Raw genomic sequence first — 22,864 nt, 5'->3', positions numbered from 1 at the left:
TGGGCATATGAACTCAAATTGATGTGTATAAAAACAGTAAGACCTTGTTCTCCCAAATGCAATATCAAGATTGAAAAGAAGCGGTAAAAGAAAAATCGAAAGAAAGATTCTTATTCGTTAGTTCTCATTTCAATGTATCAAAGGAAGGAGAGAGAGAGAGAGAGAACCAAAAAGGGCTAATGGGCTATCCATGAAGTAGAAATCACTGAGTTTTTGATAATTAACTTTAGCTTTTTCGCTATCAGATCATTAACTTTAGCTGATTTTGTGCACAACCTTCAAAATAAAAGCACAATATCACATCGTATGCATGTAGGCCTAATCAAATCAAATCCCTTTTTATTTGCTTCTACAATACATTTTCTTGTAAATGTACAAGAACTAAAACCAAAACAGTAGTGTGATTTGTTCAAAGCAAGCATGACTAACAAGTTATTCCCAGTTGTCACGTGTATACAAGTTACAAAAGTAGGGACTATAGGAGTGGAACCAAGTGATTAACTCCCTTAATAAGTCTCCGCCCCACACTATCTTTATCTACTTTTCTTCCCACCAAAGTCTCTTTTAGTCTCCACTGTCTCTTTTCTTTCCTCACATAAACACCTCCCAAGTTTCCCAATTCCATCATTATTTTCATTTTTCTCCCATAATCTCATTAGCTCCAACAATCAATCCCAAGTTAATTACATAGGGAAAGCTTGAAAGATGTCGGATTGGGGTCCAATTTTTGTGGCTGTGGTGCTATTTGTACTCTTAACTCCGGGTCTGCTCTTTCAAGTGCCTGGGCGCAATGGGTGTGTGGACTTTGGTAACTTTCAGACGAGTGGTGCATCCATACTGATTCATTCCCTACTTTACTTTGGTCTCATTTGCATCTTCTTGTTGGCTGTCAAGGTTCACTTGTACCTTGGTTGACCCCTCTACAAAAAAACAAAAAACAGAGAGGGAAATATTGATATTGGGTGTGTGTTTTTTTTCTTCAGTTGGAACTTGAGTTTAGTGTTCTTCATTTATGTGTTAATCCTAGTTATTGAGTAATAATATTGAGAAGGGCTTTTGATTTGAGTTTTTCATATCTTTGTGATTAATTTGTACTTAATATTGTCTTTGAATGTTAGTTAAGTTGGTGATATTGAGGCTTATTTGGGATTATTCATTGATGACTGATGGCTCAAATTGACCGTTAAAAGACGCAAATCAAAGTTCCATAGTATCTAAGAAATTATGTCTGATTATGATTTTATGCGTACACGTTATTATATTGCTTTTAAGAGAAAGAAAAGAACTTTCAAAGTGCTACTGCCTATGGAGTTATCCAACTAGACAAAACACTGCCTTCAGAGGCTTAACTTGCAAGATTGGAACGTTTATAATTTATTATGCGACAACTGACATATTTTGTTTAGAGAATATTGTGAAAAAATCAATTAATTTTTGGTTGTTTACAACTTTACATGAGGAGTCGTTTGCTTATATTAACACTAGCTTGTAATTATATTAACACTAGCTTGTAACCCGTGCATATGCACAGAAACAACAAACAATATTGATAAAAGAAAATTAAAGAATTTTGTTAGTACTCATTTGAATTTTATAAATTATAAATTGTTATTATTCATGCAAAAAAATGTTGATTATTATTATTATTGTGGGGCCTGATAATTCGTAACCCAGGCCCATTCTATGTTTGGGCCCAAGGCCTAAGCCGAGGAGAGCTATTGCCGAGGACGCATAATGAAAGCCCAAGAAGGGCACGAGGACATAGCCAAGGACGATCTTATGCTCAGCATCTCACAAAACGCCTGAAGAAAAGGGAAAACTCAGTACAGGGGCAGGACAAGGGAGAAAGCTGCCAACATCGTGATACAGAATCCTGCATCTGACAAGTCCATGCTCCAAACCATGCCATTTAACTTTTCCAACGACCCCCAACCACTCTAGGTATGGATTGATAGGACAGGTCTGCACCCCAAAAAGTAAAGCTTACACGTGGACACTAAAAGGGGAAATGAACACTAGTATAAAAGGGAAAGAAAGCGAAGGAGAAAAAGGGGGGGAGGAGGAAAAATCCTGCAAAGGGAGAAAAGGAAGGATACAATGCTCCTCGGACTCTATCCGAGGACTTAGATCCTCCAACCCACACTAATGGAAGACTTAGCTAGTCAAGCCAAGTCCGCCCATATAAGAGCTTCCATAGAAACCCTGATTACACCGCTCACTTGTGCCCAAGGTCCTGCCTTTCAAGCCCACTCTCTACAAATCATATTATTAGGGCCCTTTACATACGAGCCCAACGTCATTTTTAGGTCGTTAAAAATTGTGTCCCTACAATTGGCGCTGTCTGTGGGAAAGGCTTGTGCGTTAGCACAGGTGGCGGTGGAGTTAAGCCTCTATCAAGCAAAGGTCTGCGAAGGTTCCTCATTTCCAACGACATGCGGTTGTTGCTCCGACATAAATTTCCGCTAGGGGCTACGCCTCGCAGTGCCAATGGCATGGGCGGCTCTAGGGGCTTCCAACATCAAGTTAACTCTCCCCACCTTGGTCGAGGGGCTAATCTTCGAAAAATAAATAAATAAATAGAAAAAATAAATACAAGTTTTGGATAGAACCAAGGCCTTGTATGGTCCTCGAACTCAAGCCTTTGGGGAAACCAACTACTTAAGAGAAACAATACAAGTTTTGGGCAGAACCAAGGCCTTGTATGGTCCTCGGACTCAAGCCTCTGGGGAAACCAACTACTTAAGAGAAACAATACAAGTTTTAGATAGAACCAAAGCCTTGTATGGTCCTCGGACTCAAGCCTCTGGGGAAACCAACTACTTAAGAGAAATAATACAACTTTTGGACAGAACCAAGGTCTTGTATGGTCCTCGGACTCAAGCCTCTGGGGAAACCAACTACTTAAGAGAAACAATACAAGTTTTGGACAGAACCAAGGCCTTGTATGGTCATCGGACTCAAGCCTCTGGGGAAACCAACTACTTAAGAGAAACAATACAAGTTTTGGACAGAACTAAGGCCTTGTATGGTCCTCGGACTCAAGTCTCTGGGGAAACCAACTACTCAGAAGAAAAATACAGGGTTTGGACACAATCTGGACATTATGTGGCCTTTAAAATCTACCCCGGAGAGGAGTTACCCATCGATAGTTGGGTTAACCCCTAAACTGAATGGAATCCCCAGTCTACCCTCGGATCCTCAATACCAAGAGAATTGATGCGACTATTATAGGGTCAGGTATTATCAAAAACACGACCAAGGCCCTTCACTGCTCGGCAACCCTCTTGGATGGTTTATTTAGAGTTTATCGTTCTCGGACGGTCGCCTCGCATGCATTACGGAGCACTCAGCTGTTATCTCGGTTAGTTTCATGAGTTTAATCTACTAGAAGTTAGCATTATTATACTTGATAATGTTGATAAGTTCAAGTTAGTAGGATTCTGTTTCAAGGTTTCCTGCTCTAAGTGTCATTAAAGGAAAATACACATGTAGCATACCCATTCACAAAGTAATTGCCGTAGAAAAGAAAAGTATTTAGAAGGAAACAAATTCATCTTTTATTAGGACAAAGAAATAGTACAACGTACAATGAAAGAGCTTGAATAAGCTTATACTAAAAACTAACTACATAAGCGAAAAGAAAAGATACAAGGGAGTGAAGAAAAAGCCGAAGAAGAGGTGCAGAGAAGAGGGATGCTGCCATTCCAAAATGTTATCCAAGGAAACCATTCCTCAATACTTTTACATGCCTATAACTCAGGCAGCAAAAGAGCCCAACTTGGGGGTAGCACCGTTGAAGAAAAGGTGCAGGGAGCCCAACTTGAGGCTAGCACCATTGAAGAAAAGGTGCAGGGAGCCGGAAGTTGATGAGCCTTCATGTTAACCACGCCTGCGATAGAGCAGACGGCGCTGATGACAGAAAACCTTACTTCTAACGCATTAAGAATCTGATGCGACCAGTACCTGCTTCGGATTTTGACTGAAAGAGGTAGAGATACCATCCCCACCTTATCAAGATGGAAGATCATCTTGAGTCTGTGTCTCCCCTGTCCAGACCGCACCACCTTGAGTCTCAGAGGGGTTCGGTGCCTCTGTGGCGAGTGTAGTCCCTTCACCCATACCCGTGCCTCAAACATATTGCATTAAGGGTGGGTAGCACTGGGTATGGAGACTGTGATCATGGCTGAAGGATTATGATTTTTAAAGGGAGCCAAAGGGTTTATGTGTAAGGGGAATAACCTCCTATCCTACTTATTTAAAGGGCAAGGAGGTGGTATTTAATTTACGTAGAGTTCCAAGGAACGCTACGGACAAGATGGATTTGGCTCGATTTCCAACGCCATCTGCAACCATAAGATTAAAAGATTCTCGTGAAGGCGCGCCTCGAGCACTGAAACATCAAAGGACACCGCGTGACTAAAAGCTAAAGGGATGCCTCTTAATTCGGTGCATCTCCTATGCAAATGGAAAAGCATAAACATCAATAAAGTACAAAATCTGAGCGAGTCATGATGTGGGCCCAACATCATCAAAACCCTCATCCCCAACTAAAAAGTCGGGCAGCAGGATTTTGAGGGGCTATGGTGGGGCCTGATAATTCGTAGCCCAGGCCCATTCTACGTTTGGGCCCAAGGACTAAGCCGAGGAGAGCTATTGCCGAGGACGCATAATGAAAGCCCAAGAAGGGCACGAGAACATAGCCGAGGACGATCTTATGCTCAGCACCTCACAAAACGCCTGAAGAAAAGGGCAAACTCAGTACAGGGGCAGGACAAGGGAGAAAGCTGCCAACATCGTGATACAGAATCCTGCGTCTGACAAGTCCATGCTCCAAACCATGCCATTTAACTTTTCCAACGACCCCCAACCACTCTAGGTATGGATTGATAGGACAGGTCTGCACCCCAGAAAGTAAAACTTACACGTGGACACTAAAAGGGGAAATGAACACTAGTATAAAAGGGAAAGAAAGCGAAGGAGAAAAAGGGGGGGAGGAGGAAAAATCCTGCAAAGGGAGAAAAGGAAGGATACAATGCTCCTCAGACTCTGTCCGAGGACTTAGATCCTCCAACCCACACTAATGGAAGACTTAGCTAGTCAAGCCAAGTCCGCCCATATAAGAGCTTCCATAGAAACCCCGATTACACCGCTCACTTGTGCCCAAGGTCCTGCCTTTCAAGCCCACTCTCTACAAATCATATTGTTAGGGCCATTTACATACGAGCCCAACGTCATTCTTGGGTCGTTAAAAATCGTGTCCCTACAATTATTATTAATGTTGTATAGTGAATATATGAAACACCATGGTTAACATCAATCTTAAAAAAAAAAAAAAAAAAAAATTGAAGTAATGAAGTTGTTTGTTTATTAATTAATTGGGATTTATTTATTTATTTATTTATTGAAATCTACATTTAGAATTAGTATTTGAAGTTTTATTAAAGGAATCCAATTACTTTTTGTGTTCTACATTCGATATCTAGAATATCAAAAATCACCTGAGCCACAATGTTCCTTCAATCTAACAATCATGCAATTTACAAGTCCTTCAAAAGATTTTAACTATTAGCATCTTAATGAAGCAAAAAAAGAAGAAAAGAAAAAAAAGAATCCAAGAGTTCAAATGTTAAAGCTTCCAATCAGCCAGAAAATTAAAGAATCAAAAGCCATAAATTATTGAAAAAAAAAACAAAATAAAGAAATATAAGGGAAAAAGAGGGGTTACCTTCAAAAAATTATACATGACATGGGTGTTGAAAATTTGTCAAATATTTTCAGATATTGTAGAGTGACATGATCCATAGAAAAGAAGTCCATGGTTGCCCCATACTCAAAAGATATATTGACAATAGTAGCACGATGTACTAATGAAAATTCACTCATGCCTTTCCCTACACAAGAGAGTAAAAAACTAATCTACTATTAGATTGGTAAAAATCGTAACAATGTCTACCAAAGTTGTTAAAATAAAACTTGAACAATTAAATCAATGAGCTCACCATAGAAATCCATAAAATTTGAACCCCAGTACACGAGGCAGGACCATGCTCTTTAGCAACATAAAAATGAAAACAATCAAAATAAGTTTGTATTGCAGAATGATATGCTCTTTAGCAACATAAAAATGAAATCATTAGTCTCTCTCTCTCTCTATTGGCGTATGACCCTTCCAGGTATGTATTGCAGAATTGACATTAGTCTTTGGCTTTTTAGCTTCTGCTTGATTGTTTGATCAGTAGATCATTCCTAGATGAGTGAGAATTATTATTGAAAAGATCATTCCTAGATGAGTGAGAATTATTATTGAGGCCACTAGATTTTCGTGTTGAGTGTAGGGATTCTTATCTCAAGAATAATTGAATAATAGATATTAATGTATTGAGATTGAAGTTGTGTTAATATTGTGTGCACCAAAATTAAGAAAGTTGAATTAGACACAGGGTGCAAAATTAGGCCATAATTCAAATCTAACTAGTAAGTTACCTATGCAATGCATGGATAAGATTATAATATTTTATGTAATATGGTTTTGGAGAATGTTTTATATGTATTATAGCATAATTGTTATAAAACTCTATTAGTAATGAGTTTATCATAAAAAAACAACAATTATATATTGCACACGCATATTCATTATAATTATTCAATTGAAGTAATGAGAAGGAAAAAAAAAAAAAAAAAAAACAACTTTGAAGAAATATTATAGAATAAAAGTTAATATAGAATGTGTCTTTCTTTTTCTGCTTAATTCTAAAACAAAATACATATCTAAAACACTCACAGTCAATTATATCATTTACAAAACCCACAAATCCACCTTAAAATCAAAATCGTAATTGCCGTTGTCACTTAATATAAAATGCAAGCACCCCTTCCTTGGTTGTAGCAAACTCATATTTGTTAGGATTAGATGAAACAACAATGTTAGAGTTAGGTAGGTGTTGTCGAAAGATTGAAGGTAAATGACATCTTTTTTATTCTATGTGTATTTGACATGGGATGGCATGAAGGGCTAAGGGTAGGTATATATAAAGGGGTAGAGGTGCAAGAGGTGAAAATGGTGAATTAAAGTGCAGAGAGTTTTGTGTGTTTGTGTGAGGGATGAAAAGTCTAGAAACATTATATATATTGATTGAAGATAATTGGATTTTCTCTTATCTTTGGTTTTATATATACTAGTGCATAACCCTACGCATATGCACAGGTACAATTAAAAAAAATCACAGTTACACATTTAAACTATAGATTTCTAAAATATGTAATGGTTTCTCATTATATATATATATATATATATATACAAACAAAATATATATGATTTAGAATTTAATTGGATTTAAACTCTTCAGTTTATACACCTAATAATTCACTTGCCACAAAAATAAAAAAATTCGATGGACGCAAAATTGAACTCCAATTGAAATCCAATTTAGAATTTAATTGGATTTGGACTCTTTGATTTTTACATTCAATATTCATTTGACACAAAAATTAAAAATCAAATAAGACACATGGCGCAGAATTGGATTCCAATTGAAATTCAATTTGAATTCTAATATGATTTCCTCTAAGTTCTGGCTTTATATATATAGATAGTCTCTGTTGTGACAAGGGAAGCTATTTTCTCTCCATGACCAAGTATTGTTGAGGAAAATCCTTTGAATATATATATAAGATACTAATCATAATAAAAATTAAGAAATTGGGCTAGTTGAGTTGCCTCATTTCCATGATGTCTAACATTGCATAGTGAGCAACTGTAGCCACCGGCTATAGGGCTCTAAAACAAACCAAGTTATTTGTGAATAGTATGGACTCGATCTTAAATCAACAAAAAAATTGTTTTTATTTATTTATTTATGAAATAAGTCAAGGTGAAGACTAAGATTGAGCTCAAAATATTAAAAGAATTGATCTAAAAAATGTTAATGTATTTGTGAACAAACTCGCGAGTACAAAATTCAATTTAAGTATATATAATATTAAATAATTGCACTCATACATGTTGAAAAATAATAGGCTTGATATTGGATGGTTTAAGTTTGTAAATAAATTTAGAAGATAAGATATAAAATTATTATTTATAATTTTATTGACAATATAAACGGTCCGTTTCATAGTAAAATTTATATATAATTCTTAAGAATAAAAGGTTGATGAATCTAATTTTATAAGTTCATAAAGGAAAATCATTCAATCAAATTAATTCAAAAAATGCAATTTAAAATATAATTTATTTGTAAATCGTTACCATAAATTCATGAGGTGGTATAATTTATTTTAAATTCTATATTGTATTTAAACTGTTGAAATTCTCACATGTGAGTTGTGAGGTTAGTTAAGTAGTGAAGTCCCATATTGGATACTAATAAGAAAAATGAGTAATTAATAGCATAATTGGACCCGAACCCATCGTCTTAAGCTTTTAGGTTAAGTTGTATCCCTATATGTTATATTAACTAGTCAATTAAAGTCTACACAAGATGTTATCTCCCCAACACAAACCATTCATTAGAATTTTGTCAATTATATTTTTTTAAATGACAGAATAGATAGTTGCATATATAAACACAATCATAATAAATTTATACTAATAATAACCATAATCATTTATATTTAGATAAAATATAAGAGAAAATTATATTTTGTTGAACTTTCCGGTGCATTGCATGGGTTATTGACTAGTTAGAAAATAATAATAATACTACAAGAGTGAGTGATTAATATAACATAATTGGGTCAAAACTTATTGAATTAACTTTTGAATCAAGTGTGTATGTATATGTTAGATTAATGTTTCAATCCTCTAACTCATTTTAGTCCTTTAGTTTTCAAATTTATTCAATTAATATTTTTCCATCAACTTTTGTTATAGGTTGCTACCAATTAAAGTGTAAAAGAAAAAAAATACCCAGAAACACTTAAGACCGCCTAACTACTTTTCAAGGACAAAAAGTCATTACATTTAATATTAGCATCTGCACTTATATATATATATATATATATATATATATATATGTAGGTACTCAAGAATTTTTGGCTTGATTGCCTTGCCTTGCCTTGCCTTGAATTCTTTTTGTCCCACATTGGAAAGACGACTTCCCTCCTTCTACCTTATAAGGCATGAACCAATGAGAAAAAATACCACTAGTTTGGTTATATATATATATATATGTATATGTATGTATGTATGTATGTATGTATAGAAGAAGACAAAACAAACCCTCAAATGCATTCAGCCTACTTGTTTTTTAAGGGTAAAAAGGTTATTGCAATTATTAAACAAATAATAAACAAAGAGCAAGCAAGGTGCTCGACAAAGCATTATTCACAGGCATATTCGCACTTTTTATATAGGTAAAAAAATGACACCTCAATAATTGTGAAAATATTGTAATAAACTCCTTGCTCTTTTTTAATATAGAAATTAACACAAACCATACAGAAATGTAGGGCTAAAAGGCATCCTATGAGAGTAAATGAGTAAATGACAGAAAGACCATGCCTATTGATTCTACATTTCTGCCATGAACTTAAAAAAAGACAAAAAAAAAAAAAAAAAAAATGCTAAAATGCAAAACTCATTCTCTATGTTTTACCAAAATTCATTTCAATCCTCTAACTCATTTTAGTTCTTTAGTTTTCAAGTTTATTCAATTAATACTTTTCCATCAACTTTTGTTATAGGTTGTTGCCAATTAAAGTGTAAAAGAAAAAAAATAACCAGAAAAACTTAAGGCTGCCTAACTACTTTTCAAGGACAAAAAGGTCATTACATTTAATACAAGCATCTGCACTTATATATATATATATATATATATATATATATATATAAAGACAAAACAATCCCTCAAATGCATTCAGCCTACTTGTATTTTAAGGGTAAAAAGGTTATTGCAATTATTAAACAAACAATAAACAAAGAGCAAGCAAGGTGCTCGACAAAGCACTGTTCATAGGCTCATTTGCACTTTTTATATAGGTAATAGAAATTACCAAACATTTGAAAAATTTGCTAAAGAGGTTCAAAGGGGTCCTTAAATAGGCTAAAGCTGAAATTTGGAACTTTTAGGAAAGAAGCTCTACAATTTACTGTTCATATTTTATCAATCCAAAACTTTAAAGCACTATTCATTCTAATTTGTCACATAGTTAAAATACTATCTATTTTTGAAAAACTCTACTTCATACAGTAATGCAAAATGGGCATTAAAAACTTGAATTGGATAAAGGATTGAAAGAATTTATGGTGTTAGTTTCAAGTCAGGCATAAATTTTAAAAAGATATTGTACTTGATTTTATATTAGTGATTTTTTTTTTTTTTTTCCAGAATTTGTCCTGTAGTTTTCCCTTTAAAAGAGAAAGAGGTTTCAATGTAGATCTTTGTTTTCTTGTATGTGATTGATATATTGACTTGGGAATTTTAGTGATAATATTTTTTAGCAATTGGTTTAAATTCTTAGTTGATTTTCTTAATTCAAATAAGACTTTATCGTGACCCACCGCCATTCATCCCATCTTACGTTCATTATTTTCTATTTTCCTTTATCCTTACCCGCTTTTTTTTCTTTTTCAACTATGCATCTAGCTTTTTCGTTGTTGTTACGTATCTACTTATACTGGTTCGGTAGAACAGAGTCTCCAAAACCCAACATCATAAATTCAAATCCCATAGATTATGATTCCATTCTTGTTATTCTTAGGTAAAAAATGGCATTGAAACAACTGAACATTGATCTTAATTTTACCTCATATCAATAGCAGAGCCAGGATTTTAGTTTAGGGGGAGAGGGGGCAAGATTAAAAATAAAGCTAATCTGAAAAATATTAGTCAATATTTATAAAATAATATTAATAATTGTAAACTAATGTAACTGTGAAAAAAAAAATCAAATCTAAATGTAAATTGTAATATTTTGCCAATCTAAAAGTGTTAAGGGTATAGCAATATACCTACAAAATAGTATATAGGTTCACTTTCCTTGATCAAAAAATATAGAATTGAACCTTTTTTTTTTTCTACTCTTATGACTATTTAAAATTTGGATTCATAACAAAAATCCAAACTTTGGAATCAGAAAAAAACAAGAGATGGAAGAGAAAAAATAAATAGTGATGGTTTTAGTGTCCTAAAGAGCATTAAGTAGTTTATTACTATTATTATGTGTAAAATATAGGACTCACTAATTAAAATAGCATGAGACATAAACAAATTGCAATAATTCTAGAGTCACAAACAAAATTTACAAAATATTTTTATAATTGTTGTTGAGGGCCATTTGCGGAAGCCCAGGCAGACAGAAAAGCCCAATAATGAGGGCCACACAGAATTGACAAGATAAATAGCAAAAAACCCATAAGGCCCAAGCGGCAGGAATAATGGATCACAGGCCCAACAAATAAATAAATGGGTCTTGAAGAGGCAAGCGGGCTCAAGGAAGCCAGGAAAGAAAGAAGTAGTATCCCATGGGCAAAGTATGAGGTAGAAAAGTGAGAAAGGGCTGCCGCAGGCCCAAGGCAATTGTAAACTAAGAGAGTAAGGAGTTTATGGCAGGCCCATGAACTCCAAAGATAAGGATAAGGTTATTGGGTAGGGGAAACCCAATGAAGTTAGTAAAAAAACCCATGGGAGTGTGGAATTAGCAAACGGGCCGAGGAAGCCCAAAGAAAGCAATCGGGCTATGGATGCCCAAAGGAAAAGCCCAAAGGGACATAGGAGCCCATGAGTAAAAGCAAAACAGTGCCCATAACAGGCCACTAAAAAAAGGGATAAACGGCTGGCCCAAAAGGAGGTCCAACAGGATTAAGTTATTGTGGCAGGAATAACAATTCAACGTGGCAGGCAATAAAGAAAATCAAAAGTGGGCCAAAGAAATGTAAAGCCCATTATCATACGAGGCCCAACTTCTGAATGGAGCGAAAAACCAAAGGAAAACCCACATGAAAGGCCAGGAAACGCAGACGGAGAGTCTCCAGGTCGCGGTAGATGCATGAGCAGCAGGCAGACTCTTGGACAAATTTGAAAGGGAAGCACGCACAAGGCCCAGGCACCACCAGCCTGTACCCAGCCAATATAGGACATGGTGGGGCCATGGGCCAGAGGTAAGAGGTAAAGGGGGTATGGTTTGGTGGTGGGGAGAGGGAAAAAGATTTATTTGCGGCTCCTGCCCAAGCCTCTTTTGGGAGGTACGTCCTGCTGGGATGATAGACCACCTAAAAGAGGCAAGTTTGAGGGGGAACCTTTGGGTGCATGCTCTGAGAGTAGAGAGAGAAAGCATTAATACCGTGGTAGGAAGAAATGTTACGGTATACAGAGGAACAAAACAAACCTGCCTCTGTCTGGCGAAAGTGGATGTCGCACAGTCCTAGTGGTCGGCAAGTACATCCAGACCAGACAAAGGTGGTTGAGGGGCAAAACGGTAAAACACTAGCCACGACAGACGCTATAAAAAGGCTCTTGCCGTACCCTGTAGGGGGATCGAAAAACAGAGTATATTTTCGGAGGGAAAGGAAAAAACAGAGTAAAAAGAAAAGAAAAAAGATAAGAAAGGAAAACTAAGAAAAAGGAGAGTTAGTTCAATAGGGCATGCACCCATAGATCGATTTCTCTCTCTCCCCCTCCAAATCTTACCTTCTTCCAAAACGCAAACAATGACTCTTTCTTTTGGGCAACAATCATTCAGGTCCGACTCCCTCAAAGCCATTAATCCCCACGGTAGGATCCTTTTCCTGGGGGGGGGGGTTATTTGCATTGAGAAGAGGCGTTCTCTCCTCTTTGGCTTTGCTGCGGCGGACTAAGTTTAAAACTTAATTTATGCCCATTTAAATTAGCCAGTATTATTTTCTTCATTTTTCTCTGTGATTGATATCATTATGACTGTAATCATGCTTTATTAGCAGGGACTACATAGCCGTTTATTTAAATAAGTCAAAGTACTCTGTTTTAGTTATTATTATATCTGCCTGCCGTAACTCGTCTGCAACAGTTCTGCTTGTCGTAAATTTGCTCCTGGCAGACAAGACATAAGTTTGTGCACAAACCAGTCCAAGTTGAGTTACAATTGGACCGGCCCCAGCTCCCTTACTCAGAAACACTAGGGCCCATTATCGTAAGAGGCAGCCCAGCCCATTACTGTAGGAGGCAGCCCAATATACCATATCATACAAAAAAGGCCCCTACATTAAATTGGCGACTCCACTGGGGAGTTGGGAAGCAGACATGGGCAAAGGAAAAGAAAACAGAGCCCCTCGCAAACAATGCCACCCAAGTCCAGGATGACACGGAATATGAGTGTCGTACCCTCACAAGTAGAATCCAGGCCGACGACGCCTCACCAAGAGAAATTTAACCAAACGTAAGGTGCCAACAGAACGGGGGCTGATCCTCAGCCTCAGACAAGAGTGCCCATGGACAATGTCAACACCTTTGTCGAAGTATTGCAATCATTGCAGCACTCGCAGCAACAAATGATGGAAGAGATCCGTCAACTGAAAGCAGACAAAACAAAAGAGAAAGGCAGCTAACATGACCCGGATCATGTGGCAGACAGAGAAGAGACACTGGCAGGAGGTGTCCCTCAGAACGCAGGACAGCGTTTCATCACCATGGCTGAGGTAGCGGCTCTCTTGGAGTAAGAGAGAGCCAGAAAACCAAAGGAGAGGTTTTACACAAGGAGACCTCCTTATCCTCTAAAAGTACTTAGCAAGTCATACCCCGAGAGGTATGAACCAAGGGCCTTTGCCTAGTACGATGGCAGGAAGGGAAGTGTAGTAGAGCATGTGAGCAAATTTATTGACACCCTTGGCCCTTACGCGGCAGACGAAGACTTATGTCTGGGGGAGTTTTCAAAGTCACTGTGCGACCGGGCATACACCTGGTACATTGGCTTAAAACCAGGATCAATCCCAACCTGGGATGACATGGTGGACGTATTTTACACTAAATACTTTCACAGGGAAGAAACGGTGACGCTTGCAACTCTGTAAGCAACCAAGCAAAGGAATGGAGAAGATCTGATGGAGTACATCAAACGGTTCAGGGACATAGCACTTGATTGCTATGACTACTGTGAAGAAAGGACGCTGGTGGAAATGTGCATGACCAACATGATTCGGGAGTTCGGAGCTGACCTGGAGAATTTGGAGATTTCCCAGTTTGCACAGCTATTGCAGAAAGCTAGAAAGACGGCTCAGTCCGTGAAACCCAGTTTAGACAAGAGGAACGCATCGCAGGCTATGGCGGTGTCCATTGGAAACCAGAGAAGAAAGACAGAGGGGAGGGAGTATGATACACCCCCACCCCTACCATGCACTCCTAAGGAGCTAGATGTGCTACTTGACAAATGGATAGCGGACGGGATCTTTAAACCCAACCAGGTTTCTAGAGAGCCTACGAAGGAAGAAAGGAGGGATCCTCGCTTCTGCCGCTTGCACAACTATGTACAACATCCCACCACAGAATGTTGGGCGCTCCGCAGGTTGGTGCACTGCAGGATCAAAGAAGGCACATTAGAGCTGACCCAGCAGGAGGTCCAAAGAAACCCATTCCCAAACCACAAGGGAAATGGTGTAGTAGCAGTAGTGATATGTGCAGACCCGGGAGAAGACGAGGAAGAAAACTTGGCCCTGCCTGCCTGGCGATTACCACTCTTCAGTAGAGTGTCAAGTTCAAAAATCTATTTGACTAGTTGAGACTTACAGCAAAAGAAAGAAAAATAGCCATGGAGACTTTGGTAAGCATCGCCTCCGGAGCAGGGGTGGAATGCCTGTCAGCAGAGATGCCAGAAGACAGGGCCCTCCTATAGGAATCAACAGAAATCACATTTAGCAGTGAAGATATAGAAGTGGGGCACCTAGACCATAAGAGGCCTCTCTATTTAGCAGCATCTATAAATCAAATCCCCATCAAGAGGGCCCTGGTAGATACGGGTGCTTCCGTAAACCTCATTCCATTAAGCACCCTGCAAGTCGCAGGAATTTTAGAGAAAAAGATTCAAGGGTGCCCGATGGAAGTAACGGGATTCGGTGGAAGAGGAGAGTACACCGCAGGCCACATTCAGTTATGGTTGAAAGTAGGTCCTATAGCCTCTTTAGCTCGTTTCCATGTGGTCAGAACAGAAGTATCCTACCATGTGCTTTTGGGAAGACCTTGGTTACACAAACACCGACTAGTCCCATCCACCTACCACCAATGTGTGAAGGGAAGATTGAATGGCAGGATGATACGCATAGTTGCGAACCCCTCGCCGTTCGAGCAGGCAGAAGCCTACTTGGTGGAAACCATGTTTTATGATCAATGGGCTCCATCTGGAGAAAATGTGGTTGCAAAGCCACGAGGCACCTTTGTGCCTAGGTGGGAAGATGTTCAAGATGACCCAGAACCTGATTTAAGAGAGCTACTGGCGCGAAAGAAGAAAAGGAAAGAAGCGCCTGCCGCTGAGCCAAACGAAGTACCTTAGTGCATCAGGGTCCGAGGCTTTGATGGCAAGATTGTCTATAAATTATGAAGGTGCGTGGGGCCCACGGGTGAGATACAAGTGGGTCCCACCCAAAAAGGGCAACACAAGAGTTTGGTGTGTTGCGTTGCTGAAGGAAATTGGGGAAAAGAAGAAGAAAAGGATGAGGCAGTTACGGCAGAAAGGGACATCCAGGTTATGGCAGAAGAAGAATTGGAAGAGGTTGACTTAGGGTCTGACTCGCAAGAACCAAGACCCATCTCAATTAGTGCAAGCCTGACAAAAAAGGAGAAGTCAGAACTCATACTACTGTTGAAAAAATTCAAAGACGTCTTTGTTTGGGATTACAATGAAATGCCAGGGCTTGATCCCGGGATTATTGCGCATATGTTGAATGTGGACCCAGAGGCCAAGCCGGTGGCCCAGCCTGCCAGGATATTTCACACAGAAATAGAAGGGCAAATAGTCAAAGAAGTATAGAAGTTGCTAGCCGCAGGATTCATCAAGCCTATCCAGCATCCCCGCTGGCTATCCAACATAGTACCAGTAAAGAAGAAGAACGGGCAGATAAGATGCTATGTAGATTTCAGGAATCTCAACAAAGCTTGTCCAAAAGACGAATTCCCACTGCCAAACATGGATTTACTGATAGATTCTGCGGCAGGAAATGCCATGTTCTCATTCATGGACGGTTTCAGTGGGTACAATCAGATCAAGATAGCGCCAAAGGATGCAGAGAAAACTGCCTTCAGAACACCCATGGGCAATTTCTACTATACTGTGATGCCCTTCGGGTTAAAAAATGCGGGTGCAACTTATCAACGAGCAATGACAGCCATATTTCATGACATGATGCACCAGGAGCTAAAAGACTATGTGGATGACATAGTGGTTAAGTCAAGGAGAAGGGAAGGACACTTTCGGGTGTTAAAAAGAGTATTTGAAAGATGCAGAGCTTTTAAGTTAAGAATGAATCCCCTCAAGTGCGCATTCGGAGTATCCTCTGGGAAATTTTTAGGTTTCCTGGTTCACAGTAGAGGCATAGACGTGGATCCGGCCAAAGCCACGGCCATAGCAACTATGAGACCTCTTGCCACAGTAAAAGAACTGAAGAGCTTCTTAGGAAAAGTCTCATATATTCGGAGATTCATTCATGTGTTGGCATCAATCACCTCTGCTTTCACCAAGTTGCTTAAGAAGGGGCAAAGTTTTGAATGGGGGGAAGCGCAGCAGACGGCCTTCAAGAGGCTGCAGCAGATAATGATGAACCTCCCCACGGTGCAGACCCCTGTTCATAAAAAACCACTGCTACTCTATCTGGCAACCAACTCGTACGTCGTTGGTGCACTAATCGCTCAGGAAGACGGAGGTGGTACCGAGCAGCCAATATACTATATCAACTGCACCTTAAAAGATGCAGAAACTCGTTACCCAAAGGCAGAGAGAGCGTGCCTAGCCATTGTATACGCTTCGCAGAGGTTGCGTCACTATTTCTTGGCATACGAAGTATGGCTGATGACTAAGTCACGTGCCATTAAAGCTCTGTTACAACAGCTGATTCTCTCCGGCAGGATATCCTAGTGGTTGCTACAATTATCACACTACGACTTGAGAATGGGGACACCTAGGGCAGTGAAAAGTCAGGCTATAGCGAATTTATTGCTGCAGTTTCCAAGAGAGGAAGAATTCCCGCTGGATGATGAAGTTCCAGGGGAAGTAACTATGGCAGAGGAAGACAGGGAACAGTGGGTAATGAAATTTGATGGGTCTTCTACTACCCATTCCGGAGGGGTGGGAGTAGTTCTGTATCATGAAGAAGACAAGGCAGTGGCACTATCATTTAAGTTGGAATTCCCCTGTTTAAACAACATGGCAGAGTACGAGGCCTATCTAACTGGGCTTGCCACAACGCTCGAAATGGGAGTCAAACATTTGAAAGTACTGGGAGATTCGAACTTGGTCTTCTGCCAGGCCAAAGGAAGTTTTTCCTTAAAAGAGCCCAGCCTAGCTCCGTACAGAGCAATGGCCCAGAGAATGGAAGAGAAATTCTCAACCTTTGAGATAGAACATGCTCCAAGAAACGAAAATCGGTTTGCGGACGCGTTAGCCGCATTGGGTTCGCAAATAATCTTTAAAGGGAGTAGCACTAACATAGAAGTTAGCAAGAGGGAAGAATCCATCATTGAGGTGTTGAAGGAAAAGTTCCGGGAGGAACAGGGCGAAGGGGATTGGCGAAACCCCATAAAGGAAACCTTGGTAAAGGGAGACGACGCAGCAGAATTGAAGATATTAAAAGACTATGCCTTGGTAAAAGAAGAGTTGTACTGCAGGATGCCAGGTGGGATTTTATCCAGATGCATGGGCCAGGAGGAAGCCTAGAGAAAATTGAAAGAAATACACGAAAAGACTTGCGGGTCCTGTGGCGAAGTTAGTCTTTACCGCAGACTCCAGAGGGCAGGCTTCTATTGGCCAAGCATGGGTAAAGACACAGATCAAGTCTAAACCCAATGTGGAACCTGCCAGCTTGCGGCAGACAAGGAGAAGAGTTATGCTGTGTTCATTAGCGAGGATTGGAGAAGCCCTTTCGTGCAGTACCTAGCAGAAGGCGTCCTGCCACAAAGGCACAGTGAAAGGTACAAACTTAAGAGGTTGGCAACACGTTACTTCTTGCATAACACGGTCCTTTTCAAAAAAGGATATGATGGAGACCTTTTGAGGTGTTTGGGTCCTGAAGAGGCTAAAGAAATGGTAAAAGAAGTACATTCAGGGGAATGCGGTGAACATCAAGGGAAGAAAAATCTTTACAGGTGCCTGCTGCAGATGAGCTACTACTGGCCAACCATGAAGAAAGATGCGGCAGAATTTGTAAAGAAGTGTCACAGTTGTCAGGTACAAGCCAACTTGATTCATATCCATCCACAAGATGAGGTTTGGGGTACATATGGATATTTGGTAGGGCCAGTCAACCCGCCATCACGTGGGTACATATGGATATTGGTAGCTACAGAATATTTTACCAAGTGGGCGGAAACAGTACCACTCCGCAAGGCCACAAGGGGAGCAGTAGCAAACTTCATCAAAGAAAATATAATTGTGAGGTTTGGGGTGCCCCACAAGATCATCAGTGACAATGGCACACCATTTGTCAATAGCGATGTAAGAAGAATGCTAGAATTCTACCAAGTCAAGCACCACTGGTCATCACCCTACTACCCTCAAGGAAACGGGCAGGCAGAGGCAACAAACAAAGTTCTCATAAAGATCATCAACAAGATGAGCCAAGAGTATGCGGGAGGATGGGCAATGCACCTGCCAGATGCTCTCTGGGCATACAGAAAATCACCAAAGTCAGCCACAGGCTTTTCACCCTTTTCCTTAGTCTACGGAACTGAAGTAGTGAGTCCGGCAGAAATAATGATACCGTCCCTAAGGGTTATGCAGATGCGAGAAAAAGAAAAAAAGGGAGAAATCTTCGCGGCATAAAGGTTTGAAGACCTGGAAGAACTTGATGAAAAAAGGGAAGAAGCCTAGGAACGTAGCCGGAGATACAGGCAGAAGATGACTGAAGCCTACGATAGGATGGCTAAGGAAAGAGTGTTTGCGGAAGGATAACTAGTGTTAAAAGTGGCAGACTACGTTAGGCGAGGTCTAGCAAGACCATCCAAGTTTGCACCAAAATGGGAGGGACCCCTTGTGATAAGAGAAGCGCATCAAAGTGGGTATTATCGCCTAACTCAAACGGACAGCAAGGACTTGATGGACCCCATCAATGGAAAATGGCTGAAGCATTATTTTGCTTAGAGAAGAAAGTTATGTAGTTGACCCCCTTTCCTTAGTTGTTTGTTTATGTTTCCTTTACTAAACTTTTTCTTTTATTCTTCCAAGTGACTATGTCACAAGAGAAATTGTAATGTGCTTTCATGGGTATGCAATGAAAAAGTACGAAGTATTAGCATTATATCACAGCAGTAGTAAAGAAAAAGTAGCAAAGTGTAGTATTATTACAAACCCAAACTGTGGCAAACACAAGCCAAGTAACTACGGCAGGAAACATAAAAGTGTTCTGTATGACATAACAAAAAACAGAGAAATAAAGAAAAGGAAAGGAAACGGTGCTATCATCAATGAAGTCCAGAAATGAGACTCTGATCACCAAAGCGATTGGGTCCACCAACACCGGAAAGAAGACGCTCACGGCGACCCTCTAAATCAGCCACCTCTTTCTTCAAAAGCTCAATACGAGCGTCTATGGCCTCAACAGCTGGCTGGACTCTCTTCATGAAAAAGGCCCGGGCAATCTCACGTAGATGCTCAAGAATAAACTCCACAGCGAAACCCACACTGATGAGCTCCTGTATCACGTCCCTCCACTGCAGGATCCTCCTGGCAGAAACAGAGTCGATGAAGTTATGCTCGATGTCATTCAGCACACATCCCAGCATCTGCAAGAAATGCTCCCTAGAAGAGCGACCAAGGCTAAACTCCCGCATAAAATTGCCGTGACGACTGTAGAGCATTACTAAGTGTGAGACGCAGTCCTCAGGGACTCAGAAGCCATAAAAGTCCATGTAAGGAGGACCGGAAGCCCAGAAGTCTGCCGGACCAAGGTCGTTAACCTCCGGCTGGTCAAAACGGACAAAGAAAGATGTAGCATCATCCGGGACGGCGGCGGAACTACTACCTGCCTCAAACTGAGAAGGGATAGTAGGGAGTGGGCCTACAACAAAAAAAAAAAAAAGGGAGGGGAACGCAAGGCAAAATGAAAAAAAATGGCACGGGAAGAAAAGACTTGCAAAAAAAAAAAGAGGATGAAATAGGAAGAGAAAGAAAGAGTGCCAAAATTACCAGGAATAGGGGCTACGGGTGTAGCAGAAACAGGTACTGCAGGCACAGAAGAAACAAGGGTAGTAGGTATGGCTGAAATAGGTACTGAAGGTGCGGCATGAATAGGCGCTACGGGTGCGGTAGGAGCAGTCATTCCCACGCCTGCTACAATTTTTGGCCCCTCAGAAGTTTCTGCAAGTGGGGAGATAAGTATGCAAATGAAATGCAAATGCAGAAAGGAGATAAGGGGAAAGGAAGATACATACCCATGAAGTCAAGATCGGGCGAAGCACTCCCCTCTTCATCAGAGTCGGAAATTCTCTTTTTCAGCACGGGTGCATCATCAGGATCCTCAAAAATGTCATCAGATCCCTCTGAAGATAAGTCTGGATCAGGACCACGGGTAGCAGAGCTGGGAATGAAGGAAAGAGTAATAACAAGTGAAGCACTACCCTTTGCAACCTGGGAAATAGCTCCAAAAGGGTCACTAGTCGAAATCACTAGCGGCAGAACGAGAGAAGTGGTTTTGGTTTGAACAACGGTAGAAAGAATGGCTCTCTCTGGAGGAGTGGGTCTCTCAGCAGGCAAGGGTGTAGTCTTACCAACCCCTTCGACATGAGTACCCTCTTTAGGTACCGGCTCTGCAGAAGGGGTGGGAGTTTTGGCAGGAGTCTTGTGTGCAGCAGGAGGAGCAGGCGTTGCTAATACCGTCTCGGCCCCATCGAAAAAGCCTTCCATAGGCACACCTATGGAGGCAGAAATCTCCTCGGCGGTGGGGCGATATATGGACAGAGGCTCAGGCTCCTCCTAAAAGGAAAATTTTTGTTAAGTAAAAAACAAAAAAAAGGGGCAAAAGACCTGTGGCAGATGCGTGCGAAAAAGAAAGAAGAAAGAAGTGGAGAAAAGGGACTCACCTCAGATTCAGGCTTATTGAGCAAAATGGGGCGAGTAACTGATGAGTCTTCCTTATGCTTGGTCTAAAAGGAAAGAGGCAGAAGAAATTGGCGAGTTAGCCACGAGAAAATTAAGAAATTTTATCGAAAAAGGAAAAAATGGAGAAATAACTTACCCTCCGTTCAGTGGCAGATACGGGGTGAGGAGTAGTTTTCCTTTTGCTACCACGAGTCCTGCTAGCCAGCGGAGCACTTGCAGGAGGCAGTGGTGTGGCAGGCTTGGTTTTGCCGGCAGACTTGGGTTTGGCAGGCGCTTTCTTGCTCGGTACAGAGAGATTGATTACCTTAACTTTTTTCTCCCAACTAGGGGGATAGTCGCCAGCGTGCCAAAACCATCCTTTCTTCTCTGCGTCCCATTCAAAAATGGCTGACCGGCTCTGTTTTCTAGCATACGCTAAAACGGATTTAGAGGGAAGCAGCAGGTGAGGGTTAACCGAGACAACCATACTTAGCCCTTCAGGAGGAATAAGGGAGAAGCCACGACTCCCCGCTAACTCAGCCACAAATGAATTCATCACTGCATGCCAGTAACCGTGCATGGGAAAAGTGCAGACACCCTCCCTTAGTGAACCGGGAACTGTAACGATACCGAAACGCTTCTTCCAAAAGTCAAAGGCAGTGTGCCGCAGGAAAGGACGAACTGAAGTAGGAGCTCCCATGAGGGAAGAAATGTCATCAGGGATGTCTTGATCCAGTCCAAACTGCCTTTTCACCCGGTTGGCAGGGTAGTGAACAAATCTAATGCCTTCATCGGCTAGGTAAGGCAGCCATCCGACATTGGTAGCGGTAAGATAGGTAATCGCAGTTTCATCAAAGCTGACCAATGGGGTAGTAGTCCCAACGGTGTCAACAAACGAACCCATGACAGAGTCCGCACAAGTATAATCAGCACCCAAATTTCTATAGGCCCTCCAAGAGAAACCCACACCCTCATCAAAAGATTCAACCACAGAATAGCTAATCGGGTTCAAACCAGACCAACGAAAAGCAAGCGGGAAATCGGATTCAAACCTGCCACAAAAATCGGTGATCACTCTCGGACAACTCTGGTACTTCTCTCTGGCAAACCGAGCGGGTCTACATTTTGTCAAGTATTGAGCACAACGCTCAAACAACCACTGCTGAAGTATAGTGCAATGAACGGAAGAAGTGACAATGTGGCAGGACCCAGCTTGACTCTCATCATTACAGAGGATATCTAATTAAACATACAAGTGCCCCAGGAACATAGGAGCCAGCGACAGGCTCACCCCCGCAGATATTTTGATAGCCAAACGAAAGTACAAAGGTTTTATGGCATAGTGGGGGTGGGACCCAAAAACAAACTTGCAAAGCTAAAATGCAATAAAAGCCACACGGCGGGCAGTAGCAGAAAACTTAGAGGAAGAACTCACCCAGTAGGACAACTTGGCGTTTCCGGTCATCCTTTTCCTTAGTTCAACCTCAATGGCCTCTTCCTCAGGAGAAAGCTCTAAGGCGGCAGGATCGGTATCGCCGAGAATGGGCAAAAGCAACTGGTTAGCCACATCTGCGAGAGTCACGGTGAGTTCGCCACATGAGAAAAAGAAGGTGTGGGTGGTGGTGCACCATTGCCGGACCAAGTGACGAAGGTTATAGAGGTCCCGAAAATTCGA

General features: G+C 40.7%; 2 protein-coding genes across 2 annotated transcripts; both read left to right on the top strand.

Annotated features, from left to right (window-relative positions):
• Positions 1 to 519: 519 nt before the first annotated feature.
• On the top strand, positions 520 to 1,073 carry LOC115981799. Its single transcript, XM_031104156.1, has one exon. The coding sequence runs from the start codon at positions 706 to 708 to the stop codon at positions 913 to 915; it is 210 nt and encodes a 69-aa protein (XP_030960016.1). The 5' UTR covers positions 520 to 705; the 3' UTR covers positions 916 to 1,073.
• A 15,994-nt stretch (positions 1,074 to 17,067) lies between these two features.
• Positions 17,068 to 18,936, top strand: LOC115981036. The gene is made up of 2 exons (XM_031103226.1): positions 17,068 to 17,760; positions 17,977 to 18,936. The coding sequence occupies exons 1-2, from the start codon at positions 17,068 to 17,070 to the stop codon at positions 18,934 to 18,936; spliced, it is 1,653 nt and encodes a 550-aa protein (XP_030959086.1).
• The last annotated feature ends 3,928 nt before the right edge of the window (positions 18,937 to 22,864 follow it).

The sequence above is a fragment of the Quercus lobata genome, chromosome 3, assembly GCF_001633185.2.
Source record: "Quercus lobata isolate SW786 chromosome 3, ValleyOak3.0 Primary Assembly, whole genome shotgun sequence".
NCBI classification, from domain to species: Eukaryota; Viridiplantae; Streptophyta; class Magnoliopsida; order Fagales; family Fagaceae; genus Quercus; species Quercus lobata.
This window is presented reverse-complemented; position numbering and strand designations above follow the sequence as displayed.

What these genes read in the sequence shown, in the direction of transcription:
- LOC115981799 (XM_031104156.1), top strand. Translation starts at nt 706, where the DNA reads ATGTCGGATTGGGGTCCAATTTTTGTGGCTGTGGTGCTATTTGTACTC.
- LOC115981036 (XM_031103226.1), top strand. Translation starts at nt 17,068, where the DNA reads ATGGGGACACCTAGGGCAGTGAAAAGTCAGGCTATAGCGAATTTATTG. An exon ending in TATTAAAAGACTATGCCTTG is followed by an intron (nt 17,761 to 17,976) that starts GTAAAAGAAGAG and finishes GGAACCTGCCAG; the next exon opens with CTTGCGGCAGACAAGGAGAA.